Source organism: Apostichopus japonicus, chromosome 6, assembly GCF_037975245.1.
Source record: "Apostichopus japonicus isolate 1M-3 chromosome 6, ASM3797524v1, whole genome shotgun sequence".
Classification (NCBI taxonomy): domain Eukaryota; kingdom Metazoa; phylum Echinodermata; class Holothuroidea; order Aspidochirotida; family Stichopodidae; genus Apostichopus; species Apostichopus japonicus.
In genome coordinates, this window is record NC_092566.1 from 7,548,539 (window position 1) to 7,564,910 (window position 16,372).

At 38.2% G+C, this 16,372-nt stretch overlaps 1 protein-coding gene and 1 long non-coding RNA gene across 4 annotated transcripts in view; both read left to right on the forward strand.

Moving 5' to 3' along the window:
- The window catches only part of LOC139968848 (uncharacterized), a 190,391-nt gene that overhangs the window by 4,806 nt on the left and 169,213 nt on the right, over positions 1 to 16,372 (forward strand). The window lies entirely within an intron of this gene.
- LOC139968831 (beta,beta-carotene 15,15'-dioxygenase-like) overlaps positions 1 to 16,372 on the forward strand; it is a 27,238-nt gene continuing 10,866 nt past the window's right edge. Inside the window, exons 1-5 of one of the 3 annotated variants that reach the window (XM_071973333.1) lie at positions 1 to 159; positions 1,930 to 2,129; positions 11,347 to 11,475; positions 14,464 to 14,738; positions 16,091 to 16,229. In XM_071973333.1, coding sequence (XP_071829434.1) covers positions 2,039 to 2,129; positions 11,347 to 11,475; positions 14,464 to 14,738; positions 16,091 to 16,229 — 634 coding nt within the window. In that variant the 5' untranslated portion in view covers positions 1 to 159; positions 1,930 to 2,038. The remainder of the gene's footprint in view (positions 160 to 1,929; positions 2,130 to 11,346; positions 11,476 to 14,463; positions 14,739 to 16,090; positions 16,230 to 16,372) is intronic. The other 2 variants (XM_071973334.1, XM_071973335.1) reach the window with 2 other exon arrangements.

The following is a 16,372-nucleotide window of genomic DNA, read 5'->3' on the forward strand; positions in this document are numbered from 1 at the left end:
TGTGTACGTACTAATTATACCGGTACCAGACTAGACTGAGTGCAATGTGTGTGGTGTCTGCGGTCTCCGATCCTGTAATCTGTAGACTAAATGAAAGTTACTGAGAAATTTCACCTCTCAGAAGAAGATTATATCAAGGATCGTCTGTGCTTGTTGCAGGTAGGTTTTGCTACAAAATGTTTTTGTAACTGGACGTGGATTGTAATATTATCAGTAGGGAGGAAAGAGTAATTAGTTAAATGATCGCCGTTTTATCGCCAGGTCCTTGTGTTCATACTTATCATAGGACCTAGCAATGTGTTATTGTTATCATCAAGCGATCTTACCTTATCTCGTTAGTTATTACTTTTTATGAACACCGAAGTAGTAGGAATGCTAAGTGTACTGTTAGTAGGGAAACCACTTCGGTTTACAAATGTTTACTTAAATCAAATATTAATGACCGTTGACTACCCTGTTGAATACTATTTGCATTGCATTAGTTTCGGACGAGTTATTCCATTCGGGAATTTTTAGATGGCACTTTTTAGAGTAGTACTAGTATAGTAAAGGCTTCATAATTGACGCACCCCCGTAACTGACGCACCTTCAATTATTACTAGCAACGATACCGCAGTTCACCTAAACTTTTTGCAGTCAAGCAGAATTACATATTTCATGAGTTTGAATCCATTTCAGCTATTTGCTGACCAAATTGTGGTATCATTTAAGCTTTTAACACCCTCCCGGCCTCCCCCCAGTTTTGCAAGTTTTTGGGCATTTGGAAATCTTACATCCTAAAAGTAAGCAACATTACCTCAATATGATAACACTACTCTCTGGGACCTGACCTGTCTGAGCTTAGAGGCTCAGAGCATAGCAAACAGCATCTAAAGTCAATGGATGTATACTAAGGCCTACACTACAGTTAGCTTATCGAGTAATGTGTCAATTTAGGGGTATGAAAGAACTTGACACAGCAGACATTTTGTGGTCTAATTTTGCTCAATTGTACGGTGCATAAGCACAGAACCTTAAATATTTTGAGATCATAACATTTCTGAGGAACTACACATATGAAAAACACATACAGTTGAGTGATTTGGATTTTTCCTTGATAGACATCATTGATCAAATCCTTAAGTGCGTCAATTATGAGCCCACCATGCTATACTAAATAAGAGTCTAACGTTAGAATTTAGGCCATAGGTCTCACTGAGACAAACCCTTTTCTTAAAACTTTGCCAAAATGTTTACTTGGTGCACAATGTTTTTCATATTTGGACCATGGGCCATCTGAGGTTTACACAAAGTACTGTACGTAGGTCTATGAAAATGATGAAATGTGACTGAGATTAGCTTTTTTTTAGCTTTTTGGTCCACAAATTTACTGAAGTTAAATTAAAAATAAGAATAAATGACAGATCTATGCATTTATTCCAAGTTTGCCAATGAAATTTAAGTATGTATGACATATGTGATTTGTCTAGGCCAGTTATAATAATCACAATGGTTGAATCTGAAATGATCAAATATGGTTTAAAACATGAATGTCACGTGTTGTCTTCCAAATATTACTATCAAAAGTACCTGCCATCCCCCTCTTAGCATTATTATATTTACAGTATATTTGGACCAAATTTAAATACAACATTGTCTGACTGCTGGTTTGCACAATTGGTACTCTATTCATCAACAGAATGATGTACAAATTTCTCTAAATGAAAATGTATAAATATGAAATATAAACTTAGGAGAAGGGGAACAAGTGGTACTGTCTTCTATTCAAATGTTGGCTGAGGCCATGACTCCTGCGCACAAGAAAAACATTCTTTTTTGATAATGTGCATATAGTTTGGGTTGAGTATGAGTCAAAGATTGTTTGCTACAGATATGAGGGTCAATTTATCTCTGATATGGTCATGTGCGTCTTTAATCTTATTTTTCAAGATAGGTTATATCTGAGACAACTTACAGTATTTAACCAAGCAGAGTGACTGTTTGTAAAGACATTGGATGACTGACAGACCGCTGAAAGAAGCCTTTGCCTACAATTATCATGGCTGAACTGGACACCCCACCATTACACCAATTCATGAGTTATGAGCTTAAAGAAGAAATAGAAAGTCCAATAAAGGCCACAGTCTCAGGTATGCTTATCAAGGCTACTTTTCAACTTCAACTTTTCTGAGTCAGTAAAATATTGTTTCAAAGGACCAGAAACAAAAACAGCTGTGAAACATTCACATTAGTTTAAACTTGACAAATAATGCTGAAACATATCATTTTTTTCTCACTTTCTTATAAATGATAGTCCTAGTTTTCTGCCATTTAGACCCATTCGATAAAAGAAAAAGCTAACATGATTTAAGTATGAAGACAACAACATTAATTTTTTACACAATTTCAAGGTAAACCAATCATGTAGCAAACTACAGCAAATAATTACACAGCTTGTTTCTAAAGCAGTCGATAGATATTTTGGGATCATTCGATTGCCTTTTAGTCCATATTAGATATTTTAACATTGTCCATACTTATTCTCTACAAATGTTTGTGGAGCTTTGATCCCTCTCATTGTTACTTTTACTGAGCACGAATTTCCATAACATTTGGGTAACATTTTCAAATCCGAAACCAGCAAATTATAACAAAAAACATAAAAACCTCTAGCTTCAGTTTGTCTTGGATAATTTTTACTTGAAAGAAGCAGAATGCCACAGACGACAGCCTTCACTTACAGAATTGCAAGCATGCATGTTTCGAGTTCAGGAGCAAACTGTCGGTTAGACACATGTATGACTACTGTGGAATATTTCATTCTGTCACAGTGTCTGTCACGGTGTCTGTCACGGTGTCTGTCACGGTGTCTGTCACAGTGTCTGTCACAGTGTCTGTCACATTGTCGGCCACAGTGTCGGCCACAGTGTCGGCCACAGTGTCTGTCACAGTGTCTGTCACTGTGCCACAGTGTCTGTCACAGTGGCAGTCACTGTGCCACAGTGTCTATCACAGTGTCTGTCACAGGATGTTTCCTCTCCAGCTCACCAGTATTCCTCTGTCTAGACTTATATCCAAGATAGCCATTGATTAGATGCAAACTACTGCTCCTATTGGACTGCACATTTGCAGACAGTTTATTGAACAGATTACCCTGAACATAGTCATTGAAGGGATTTAGTTGGTTAATATTCACCTAGATTTAGGGAGGATAACAATAGGTACAATAGCCAGGGGGTAGGTCAATGCAACCTTCATTGGGTTTGCTATAATGCATTCATTGATGGTGTGTGAACATTAGAGATGTTTACAAAATTGTTGTGCACAGATTGCCGGACCAATATTCACAGCGCTAAAAAAAAAATAAAAAAAAAAGTAGGACTAAGAAAAAAAAAATGGCAAAAAGTAAAGAACCAAAATGAAACAAACTTCAAAATGTGTTTCAGAAGATTAGTCGGGTGGCAGGGGTCTTGTTTTCAAGCTCGGGAAGTGCCATTTCCTGCAATCTGGGAGACATTTTTTCAAAATTTTCTCCATTGCGCTACGTGCCAACCATGGTGGCGCGTAGCGTAGTTTGACCTACCAAACGTCCCCCCGATAATTATGATAGATGGCCACACTCTGATCTGCCGTACCAATCCCAAATAGCTTCTGACGCCCCTGTCTACACTATCATTAATATGAAAACATTGGACTAGATTCTTTTGAGCATACATGTATACACAGAGGTCTAATAATCCTGAGAATTTGCCTAATGAGAAGGAAAATCCAGAACAGTGAAAAAACTTTCAGCCTCCACCCGGATACGAACCCGGGCCTCCCGCTTTGTGCGCAGACACCCTAACCAACTAGGCCATGGACCCTGATTGTATGTCCAGAGGTTCGAAACCGGTAAGGAAGGTCGTAATTTCACTGTAGATCTATATATTTATATTTACGACCTTCCTTACCGGTTTCCAACCTCTGGACATACAATCAGCATCCATTGCCTAGTGGTTAGGGTGTCCGCATATAAATGGGACGCCCGGGTTTAAATCCCAGTGGAGGCTGGAAATTAATATTTCAGTGGAGGCATTTTTAGTGGAGGCTAAAAATGTAAATTCCTATAAAAGTACAGTAGCAGCAATTATTACAGTTTACCTAGTGTTATAACAACACATTTCATTGGACTCATTATTGCTACATACTAGCCTTTGATCTATGAAATTTCACTCATGCTATATTAACCATATTTGGCTCCTGTGATCAAATTATGTGGTCATGTTAAGGTCAACCTTGAAAATTGACATAGTTTTTATTTGTTTTGAAGATCTGTACAAACCAAGGGTTATAAATTAATCCTGTTATTGCAAAGGCCCCCAAAAAATGGGAAAATTCCCCTAGAATTTCAGGAAACCAATAAAAGTGAAGAATTGGCTCAGACTTTGCAGTAACTTTTCCCCCCGTGGGTTTCTTTATATCTAGTCTGGGATTAAACTCTCCTACAATTGTTTTGCAAGATGTGTATGACCCAGGAACAAAACCTAATGAAACGTGTTCTTGCAAGGGCCACAAAAAAAAGAAGAAAAAATTCCCTTTTACTTTTGGCAAACTTATAAAAATAAAGACCTGGCACAGACTTCCAAGTTACATTTTCCTGTGGGTTTCTTTATATCCTGCCTGGGATAAGTACAAACCCAGGGTTATAAAGGTCCAAATGAACCTTGCATGGGCCACAAAAAAAGAAGGAAATTCCCTTAGACTTTCGGGAAAACTACTAAAAATGAAGAATTGGCACAGACTGTAACTGTGGGTTTCCCTATATCCTATCTGGGATTATACTCACCTACAATTGTTTTACAAGATGTGTACGACCCTGGGTTATAGCCTAACGAACCCTGTTTTGCAAGACCCCCCCCCAAAAAAAAAAAAAAAAAAATTCCCTTAGAGTTTCAGGAAACTAATTAAAATGAAGAATTGGTACAAATTTCCAAGTAACCATTTCTGTTTCCTTATATCTAGTCTGGGATGATACTCTCCTTAGTCTCCTATAATTGTTTTGCAAGATGAATATGAACCCAGGGTTATAAAACTCCAAATGAACCTTGCAAGTGCCACAAAAAAAAAAAATGAGAAAAATCCCATTAGACTTTCGGGGGAAGCTAATAAAAATGAAGAATTGGCACAGACTTCCAAGTAACTTTTTCTGTGGGTTTCTTTATATCTAGTCTGGGATGATAGTCACCTATGGATGCTATTTGCCTTGCATACATTGTTGACTGTCAGTATTTGGGTTTTGTTAATGGCTAAACTGGTTTAGGTAAACAGTCCAGTGGAACTCTTTCCAACTAAGTCAACAGGAATGGCTGTAAACACCACACACTTCAAAGTATTTTTATTCCCAGGGGTCTCGAAAACAACACAAAGCAATTAAGAAAGGGCTTGATGAAAATAGGTATAATTACTGTCAAAGTAAATGACAAGTTTGATTGTTCAATTGGCATAATTGACTTGTGTGACCTTGAAATGACCTCTTGCATTGTCCTCATCTGAGGTCACATCTCCAAGGTTTACTTCATGTCTCACCTACCTGTCTCCTCTTAACAAGAGCATGAATTCTGCCATGTCTAGAGCTTCTTGAAAAGATTCTAGCAAGCTTCCTCATTCTTTCTTGCCATTCTGATTCAGCGCATGGGTGAAATGGTGTGTTTCTCATTAAATGAAAACTTTTGCTCAGTAATAATAATACCATGCATGAACTCATAGGTATACACACATGTGGTATTTAATTTTTTTTATATTTGAAATGTGCTGGCCGGTGATATTACATTAGGATGTGTGTTGATGTTATTGTAGTATACGTTTTTACATATAGTTATGTTAATTCTTTTTACATTTCTTAAAAGAGGGGAGGGGGTTGATAAATCTTTTTTTGCCGTTGGTGTGTTTTTGCTAAATTGCTAAATTGTACATTTCAAAACGGATGTGTTTTATTCTAAAAATGCTACAAGTGCCCTTTGTTATGTGTCACAAACTTTTGTATGAAACCTGTTTACCGTTTACTATATGCTATCTGGCCTATGCCGTTTGCATGCTAGTACTGTACAGATGTGTACAGATGTGTAACAAGCCATGTCCTTATCACTATAAACAGGATTGCCCTCATAAAACAGTTTTTAAAACCTGGCAATAATTACTTCCTATTGTAGTACTTGGCTCTAGCACACACTTAGCATATCTAATTAGCACGGTATAATTAGTACTGTACATATCTAATTAGTAATGTATACTACAAATACTGACTCTGCACAGAGCTGTACTGGTCAGTGATTCCATACATTCCCATAACCCGACATTCTTTTGAAGATAGTGTCTCCGTTGTGGCGTATCAAATTCATTTTGCTAACTTTGTGAAAGAGACCTGATGGATTTATCTAGGTATGGACTGTCGCTCTTTAGGGAACATTTTTAATTTTGATCAACAAACTTACCAAATAAAGCGATATATATATAAAAAAATCCAAGTACTATTGCTCAAGTCAATCACACTACAGTAAGACACCAGCTCCTGAACTTTTTTAAGCAAGTTAAGTTTTTAATAAACCTTTGTAAATTCATGAATGAATGTGCTTTCGATTATATACAACGTTTCGTCGGCCAAACATTTCGGTTGAAACTCAGCTTATCAGTCTAATGAATTCTTTTCTTTTCTATTTTCTTACCTCTTTTAAGTGTATCAACATCATCTCAAAATGGTGCTCATGATTGACCAATTTTCTGTTTGGACAACCAAAAACAGCTTTGCTGATCCGACTGGTGTATGACTAGTGGTATGACTAGTTGTTAAATATCAAATTTGGCTTGATTGTAGCTTCATATCCCAAAATGGGTAAAATGACAAATTGGTATCACTTTTAGCCGCTTTTGATAATTTTAAAGACAAAAATATTTGTACACCTACAGACAGTATGATGTACCTGAAGGGAAGCTTTACTGGCCCAAAGCTGGTGTTCTATTATTCCAAATATTCACGTCTCTCATACAGTGCATATCCTTCTGGACAACCAGAAAACAAAAACCCAAATCCTCCAAAATTTGCCCGGTATCAAAATCAAAGTTGGTCCTAAAAGTCATTCTTTTAAGAGTGGGTAGAGCGATGAAAAAAATGTACAACATACATATTCTAAATGGGATTTGTCTTTGGTATTCACTCCATCAGTACTGTAATATGAAATTACTTGCACCATTATGTCCGTATGCAGTTTGTGTTGAGAGTGTATATATGTACAGCTAAGTACTGAGCTTTGTGTACGTATAAAAGCATGAAGTAATGGTATAAACCCCACCAGCTAGTTTACCCATTTATAGATAACTCATCAATTAGAGTCTAGTCTCTACCAATATCTTTCCTGACTAGGGGGGTCATATTAATTTTTCTGTCTTCGTTTGACCTGTTTGACCCGTATTTTGGGGATTTGCTGTCAGTGGTTCAAGTTTCTTCCTAAAACTGTCCTGGGAATTTCCCCAGTATCTGGTTTTTATAACACCTGTGTGAATAATCTAGAATTTATCTTAACTGTTTATAGTGTATTCTACACTTACTACATCAAACAGAAGGCTGAAAAGATCTTTTTTTTAAAAAGTGAAAAAGGAATGAAATGAAATCAATCATCGAATTGAGTCACTTTACATGGGAAAAGGAAAAACATTTGACAAACTTACTTTCCAGAGTCACTGTAGAAAGAAGGGTTTGTGCTGGCTTTTTATACAGCACCTATAAAATGTAAGATGACAAGGATTACATTATAATTTACATTGCACATTTAATTACAGTTAGGCAGTTCTGTTTTACATCCCTAGTCCCAAACTGCAGGATGAACTCACAGCAATTTACTGTTCAATTTTCTATCCCAACCCACCCCTGGTTTTCAGTTTCTAAAGCCTCAGCCTCATTAGAATAATAAAACTAACCTACAGACTTAGTGCTCAGTATTTTATTCAGAGACTTGCTTATTGCACACTGGAGCAACATATCCAGCATGATACTGTAGGTTATAACACAGACAGCCAATACAACAGATTTATGCAGTGTTCACTCAAGTGTGAACACAAAAGTCATTACAATCGTTTCCTTGCAGGGAAGCAAATGTCTGTTGCTGAGTGTACAGTATGTGTAGGATACGGTCAGTTTCTATGTGACATCTGTTATCTTCTGTATCTGGCATGTCAACTTGAGGTACGGTTCCATATTTAAGCTGGGTTCCGGTCTTTTCATGGATATGTCATCTGCAGTTGGTTAGGATGTGGAAAGAGTGGTACTGCATACATGTTCAGTGGCGGAGCTAGGGGTATTGGTCAGAGGGGGCGAGAATGGTCTGTAGGGGGGCTTTCGACACTATCTAAGCGGAGTGCCACCACAGGTTGGTGCGGAGCGTACAGACATATTTTGAGTAAAGGTACTCCCTAGATCGCCGGAAATGACCCTTTCCAGGCCTTGCTAATTTGCAGGTAAAAGAAGAATAAATAGGTGTCATCGCCATTTTGTCAGAAAATTACACCAACAAATGTGACAATTGTCAATAGGTATTTGAGAGCGCAATAAAAAAGTCAATAATCGCGAATAAGTGAAAAGTGGTAAAAAGCTGAAAAGGGCGCCAGCAGTCCATTTGTGTCCGTGGGGGGGGGGGGGGAGGGGGCATCCGCCCCCTCTGACTATATGGACGCACTGCCACTGTCTGGGAATTATTTGGGAGATTCAGAACTAAGAGGAAAGTACATGTATTTAAATACTTCGGAGCAATTATTAGCATTTTTAACTATCAATACTGATGACCATTAATTCACTTTAAGAATGCCATTCTTCATCCAATAACATTCCATCAATGTAAATCAGGTCGGATGTATGCCGCATGGCATGCAAGCTAGCTGTGCAGCTCCACGCTGAGCTGTGCATGGTATGAAGTAACTTCAAAATTAGTCAGGTATTTTTACAGAAGCACAGTGTTCTAGGCAGTTTTATCGGACTGATAGCAATAATGAAGCAATGTGCTTTTCCCATGTACAATAAATGAAAATTGCAATATTTCAGGGTGTTTTCAACAGTTTTGGGTTAAATTGCATGTTGCTATCTTATTATAAGCAGATCTGTGTAGGATGTTGATTGGTACAATTTTATATCATCTCCTCACTTCCCTGTCACCTCACAACAACCGTACTCTGGCAAGAGCATGCACACTTTTAGTATTGTCCTCTCACTGTGACCATTAAAGTCTTCTGACCTACTTCGCATTCTACCAAGGGATCCTGACATTGGTAACTCATAGGAGCTATACTTCAAGGCCTTACTTTTAACCTTGCGGCTTGTGGGGCACACTTCTTCACATAGTTCTTTTATTTGGACATTTTTGGGGAATCTTTCATATTGTTGGGTTTTGCCATAACTCACTTATTCTTTTAGTATGTGGACCAGCTATACTTTGTGTGAAATTATATCTGGTGCACTCACTCCCCTCATTCTTGTCCTCAGGTGTGACAGAACAATGTACTAGAACCCTATCCTATATATGGTACCAGTTCCTAGTACACATGATCACATGTACCCACTTTCTCACCTACTTACAGTACAGTAGTTTATCTACTTACATTAGCAATGCATTCCACTGTGTAAATTGCCTACACTGTAGGTTTCTTTTATAAAACTACTTCATTTTTATACAATATATATGTGTCGTAAAGCAATCTGAATATCGTAGTCACACTGAAGTCTACAGCAAAGGTGTGATATTTCCATGTACAGTTTATATGTAGGAGGAGCTTTTATTACTTTGTGATATTGTAAGCAAGCAAGGGAAACAGAAATGTGGTGTCTTGTTTTACTGTTATTAGGTAATATAACGATACCAGTTGCATTACATGTCTTGAACTTTGAACAAATCAAATTTTAGTACAGGTGCATTTGCCTGTGTGTTAGAATGATCGGTCTTTACGTATCACATGGCCAAAGTTTAAACTTCTTTTATGCATATATACTGCAATATTCTAGGTCCTAGTTGTAAGTTGAGTATGATTCACCTTGTTATAATACATTATGCGCCCACTTTCTTCAAGGAGGGCAAGAGTGGGTGGGACAAGTGCCCCCAAAATATGTTTGATGCCCACCTGATACCCCCCCCCAATGAAATTTGCCATGTCCAAAATAAATCCGAATCATGAAGATACACAACTTTTTCACTTCTACTAACTAGTATAATTGATTACGTCTTCCTCCAAAGTTTTTCTGATTTGTAGCTGATCTCATGTCCTTGGCTTGGCGCTCTGGGGCCTCCCACTGGGACCTCCATCACCAGTTCGCAATATCTGCATTCTGTGCCTTCATGTTGCTCCCATGTTGTTGTGCCCCTCCCCCCCCCCTGTGCTCCCTGCACCTTCCAAATGTCTGGCTATGCCACTGTGGGTCAACGATAAAATTGATATTTAACCATATATTTTGCCATATATGTAGTACTACTCTAAATCAGATAATGGATTCAAAAGTGTACAGGATATATAGGTTCAGCTTGTTGGAAACTCTCTTTATCTCAGGCTACCCGTCACTCTTTTCAGAAATCTAAAGTTATGCTGGTTCAAATATATATAGCATTTAGCTATATTTAACTAGTGATTGAATTATCCTCACTGATAAACATTACACTCATGCTTACCATTTTATACAATAGTAATTTACGCTCATTTCAAAATAAATTGTAGAATGTACCAGGCCTGCTTGTACAATGAGCAAGAGTGTTGTCTGTGTTGGTTTTCAATTTTACCATGAACCTATCAATTATTATTCAAATATAAAATTGTACATGATTGAACTATGACACTCTCCTAGATGCTTTCTTCAACCAATTGAAGATAAAGCTAAAACTTGCAAACTTGTACCAATAATCCAATATCAATCATTCCTCAACATTTTATTGCCCAGACCCTTCTTTTTGATATCTATTTTAGTGTTAAAATCACATGCAAAAGCCAAATGGGAAAATTTCCAAATTTTCAATCATAACTTGAAAAGAAACACGACAAAAAAAGAAAAGAAAAAAAAAGCCAATGATATATATATATTGTCTGGTATTTTTGTTATTATATTATTGACTGACATAGAAATTGATCAGTAATGTAACTCGGAAAGCTGCTTAAAAGCATTAATTGACAGTGATGCCATGCTGTAACTTATTTCAGATTTCTTTAGTTTTAAAAGTCATCTCAGATTAAAATGAAAACAGGAGCAGCTTTGATTTGGTTGGTTATCAGTAATGTCAATTACTGTGCAAATCATTCCTATGATGACTGTACTGTATTCATGCGCATTCTTTTGCATAATTCTTTTCTTTCTAATCCTCGCAGGTAGCATTCCTGAATGGCTTACGGGAAGCCTGATCCGTGTCGGGCCTGGAAAGTTCACCGTCGGACCTCATAAATTCAAACATTGGTTCGATGGCATGGCCGTACTACATAAATTCAGCTTCAAGCAAGGTATGACACGGTTTTGCCAGGATTTTGGAGGATGGTATTGATCTTTTGGCAGATTGCTTTTGAATTTTTATGTCCTAGTATGTGAAATGTCTAGACAACCAAGTTTTTGTCCGCACAACCAAAACCAGGTGCGAAGTATATCTGGTGGACGATCAGTCTCATATAGATCGCATTCAGATTGCAGTTTAATGAAATAGCGCCCCCAAATAGGTAAATATATAATTGGTATCACCCCTGTATCTCTCCCCCCCCCCTTAGCTGGTGTTTTTTACACCTTCATCAGTGTATATATAATGGTCCTTCTTATATTTGCTACATTTTGGTCGGAACGACCAAAATGTAAGGCCTGGAAGAAATGCTTAATAATTTGCCCTGCCATAGATGTACCACAGGCTGCCTGCCATGTTGCTGTCATGTATTTTTGACACTTTTACTAAATACATAACATGTTAAAAACAATATTATAATTGATCTGTACATGAAACAGGTCAAACAGCGCTGTTTTCAGATCTTTAACTTTGGGCTGCCGCAGTTTATATAGCTTGTCTTAGGTTGTTGTGTGATTCTTGTGAAGTATTAAGATGTCAAGACCCACAAATGAACTTTAACAAGTATCTAGGCTGATAGCAGTCTGAACTCATACATGTGAATAATTTACTAGCCATACTCCCTGTCTTTGACAAAGAAGAAAGGATAACAGATCTTTTGCATTCAGTGCATGTTTCAAACCAGTACATATATGTTTTGATACATCTTTCATTCTCGTTGCTAGGGTAATTGGCATACTTGAATAGGCTGAGAAAGTTTCAAGATAAAGGTCACAAAAAGCAGTGCAGTGCATTTGACATGAAGAGGCACTTGAGATTCCTTCAATAGAACTGGGCTTTTGTAAGGTTCGGATATAAAATGTCTGTTTGGTCTCAGTTTCCTTAAGTAGCCTCGCGTGGCGAAAACTTTGGTGTGATTTCTAGGCAGATTTATAAAGCGCACGTACTGGTTGAAGAAAACTATTCCAAATGTGCTCTATGGTTAGACACATGTTTAGACAAAATGCTAAAGGCACAATGCCCATTATGGCATTCAAAATTATCCTGATCGCAACCTATATCGTTAGCAATTAGCTAAAGATAAATGACAGGAGAAATAAATTCCTCAAAAGAGCTTGATTGTTTCTCACAGATTAAAACATTGAAAGATTTTTCAAAAGTTTACTCTGCAGGCTAGTCAATGTACGATTCGTGGATGTATGATTTGAGCACATCCGCATGTTGACTGGAGCAAAATCCATCATATTGACTACTGATTTGTCATGCATATGAAGCATGCCATTAGAAGATCTAGTAAAAAAATGAGTTGTTTGCTCAGTGAAGGCGATTTGTGTGATACAGTATGTTCTATACCCTTCTTGACCAAGCAGGGGTGAACTGTAGCATCCACGATGATATGATTCCATCTTCTTTTTCGTTTGAGAGACGGTACACATTGCGTCTGTCTAAAAAGGTTAATAAAAGTGAAACACCACTCTTTATCCCCTTCCTAACATCTCATTTATATAGAATAGATAAACTGGAACTTGTTGAACCAACTTTGTAATAAGGTCAGCTGTTTATCCCTTCACATCCTTTTAAATACCTAGTATCACACTTTATGTTTGGTTTAACGAATAACGGTCATACGCACGAATGCCGTGTTAGTCACCGGCCACTCGAAATGTATTGCGTTGTGCACCGTCACTCGAACGCAGAAAGAAAGGAGCAGTGACCCCTCGAACGGAAACACGAACGGTGGATCAATGACCAGTTGTGGTGACGACTCCAGTGGCCATCTCACTCAGATGTGTAGTTAATTTTTATCAGTTAGTTATGCTCTGCTATTGGTTAATTTGAAGTCAGTCATTTCACAATCATTGTATTAATATGAAAATAAAATAAAATTGTTAGCAAACTGCCTATCCACTTGAGAGCCTGTGTAAGAGAATGTGTAAAAGTAAGTTGGCCTGACTAACTTTTCTTCTGTCCCCACCTCCTCCTTCTCCCCTTGTTCCCCCCCCCCCCAAATCACTCATCTTCCCATAGCTCTCTTCCACCTTTTTTTCTCCACACCTTTCTGTACAAGTTTGTCCTTCTCCAGTTGATTCCCTACTCCCTTCCCTTAATGCTCTCTTTGTCCCTCCACTGTTTATCTCGTACATCTCCTCTTCCCCTGTTGGTTTCCTTCTTTCTTCTCTCCATCCCTTGTCTACTAATCCCCTTTCATCCATCTTTTTGTGTTCACCATTGCTCATTAACCTGTCTGTATTCTGTGCGTGTTTTTGTCCCTTCTGTTACTGTTACTTTTGTCATTTAGCCTTTGAAGAAGATCCTGCTAGGATCGAAACTTCAGACCAACTTACTTTTACACATGTATTAATATGAACAGACGTATCCATGTAATAGCTCAATGGAGATGTAGGTACAGGTGGGGTCACCAGTGGTCGGGCACCAGAAGAGGTTGGGGACGGGTTAGGTGTAGATGAATTTAATTTTAGGAAATGGGTGGAGGTGAGAGAGTGGGTGTACTCATATCCTTGCAAACTGTATGTGTTTTGAAATGTCAGCAGTAAATTGATTCTTTTCTGTTGACACTCGGTTTTTTTGGGCTGTGAGGATAGAGTTTTGTATGTGGAGTGTAGCCCAGTTTTGAAGTGCACATGGCGGATACAAGGTAACATGTAAAATTCTTCAAACGGAGAATTGATGGAAATAGAGGGGAGAATGGTGGTTTAGCAGGGTGGCATTAATCAAATGTCAGAGGATATGGAGGAGGGTGGGGGGGGGGCAGGGAAGAGATCATAGGAAGGTGTGAGCTTGAAACTTTAGACCTGTATCATTCTAATAGTAATAATACATACCTAACAGCTTATAACAAAGCACAGGTATGTAAATATAGGTTATTGACCTAGATGCACCTTCACATGAACGTCAGTTTTGTTTGTGTTCACATTTTCAGGAGCGGTTTTTTACCAAAATAAATTTCTACAAAGCGACTCATACCTAGAATCCCTCAACAAGACTTACCATGCCAAGACCGAGTTTGGTACAGCAGCCATGGCGGATCCATGTAAATCCCTTTTCCAAAAATTCATGGCCTGGTTTGCTCCGGCAGTTCTGTCTTCCGACAATAGCAACGTTAATCTATTTGAAGCTGCAGGCGACTTTTGGGCAACCGGAGAGACTGCTCGAACGTACCAAATAGACAGCGAAAGTCTCGATACTGGGGAAAAGGTGTGTTTTCATATGATCTTGTAACATCTAGGGATCACACAGTTTAAACAGTGTAAATAGGATCACATATTTTCAATTGATCTCGTACATAAACTGAGATTGCACAGGTGAAACATTTGTGATAGGAATGACATATGGATGAAAGCTTAAAGCCGTGTTATCAATGGGATTACACAGCTCCAAATATCTTGTTATACATATCAGTTTAAACTTGTGAAAGGGATCACACAGTTCAAAATATCTTGCCATAGGGATCACAAATCTCAAACGTGGTTGTCATAGGGATCACACAGTCAACACTATTATACAGGTTACACAACTATCTTGTCATAGGGATCATCACACAGCTCAAACCATCTTGTCATTGGGATCACACAGCTCAAACCATCTTGTCATAGGGATCACACAGCCGAAACCATTTCTTATAGGGATCACACAGCCCAAACCATGTTGTCATAGGGATCACACAGCTCAAACCATCTTGTCATAGGGATCACACAGCCCAAACCATGATGTCATAGGGATCACATAGTGCAAACCATCTTGTGATAGGGATCACACAGCCCAAACCATGCTGTCATAGGAATCCCACAGCTCAAATTATCATGTCATAGGGATCACATAGCTTAAACTATCTTGTGATAGGGATCACATAGCCCAAACCATGTTGTCATAGGAATCCCACAGCTCAAATTATCATGTCATAGGGATCACATAGCCCAAACCATGTTGTCATAGGAATCCCACAGCTCAAATTATCATGTCATAGGGATCACACAGCCCAAACCATGTTGTCATAGGGATCAGACAGCTCAAATTATCATGTCATAGGGATCACACAGCCCAAACCATGTTGTCATAGGGATCACACAGCTCAAATTATCATGTCATAGGGATCACATAGCTCAAATTATCTTGTCATAGGGATCACATAGCTCAAATTATCTTGTCATAGGGATCACACAGCCCAAACCATGTTGTCATAGGGATCACACAGCTCAAATTATCATGTCATAGGGATCACACAGCCCAAACCATGTTGTCATAGGGATCACACAGCTCAAATTATCATGTCATAGGGATCACATAGCTTAAACTATCTTGTCATAGGGATTACATAGCTCAAATGATCATGTCATAGGGATCACATAGCTCAAATGATCATGTCATAGGGATTACATAGCTTAAACTATCTTGTCATAGGGATCACACAGCTCAAATCATCATGTCTTGTAACAGGGGTTGCTCACATCAAACTGTGCACTGTTCAATCTCTCTGGTAGCAGGATGATTTAATTACTTGTTTATTTATTTATTTATTCATTCATTTTATTTTTGTTTGCTTACTGTAGGTTGATTTTACAAAGAGAGTCAAACTTCATACAGCCACAGCTCATCCTCACACTGACAGCGATGGAACCATATTCAACCTAGGGACTTTGTTCTTGTACAAGTCAATGTATGAGTTTTTCAAGGTATCACCTAAGCGAGGTAAGGATAGCAAAGCAGATCTAAAAGAGAACACTCCTCAGGCATTAGAAACAATAAGTTATAAGTAGTGAGAAAATGATTTTGCATGTTCCCCCTCCCTTAACTGTTCTGCAACCTACATTTAAAGCATTTACTGAACCTAT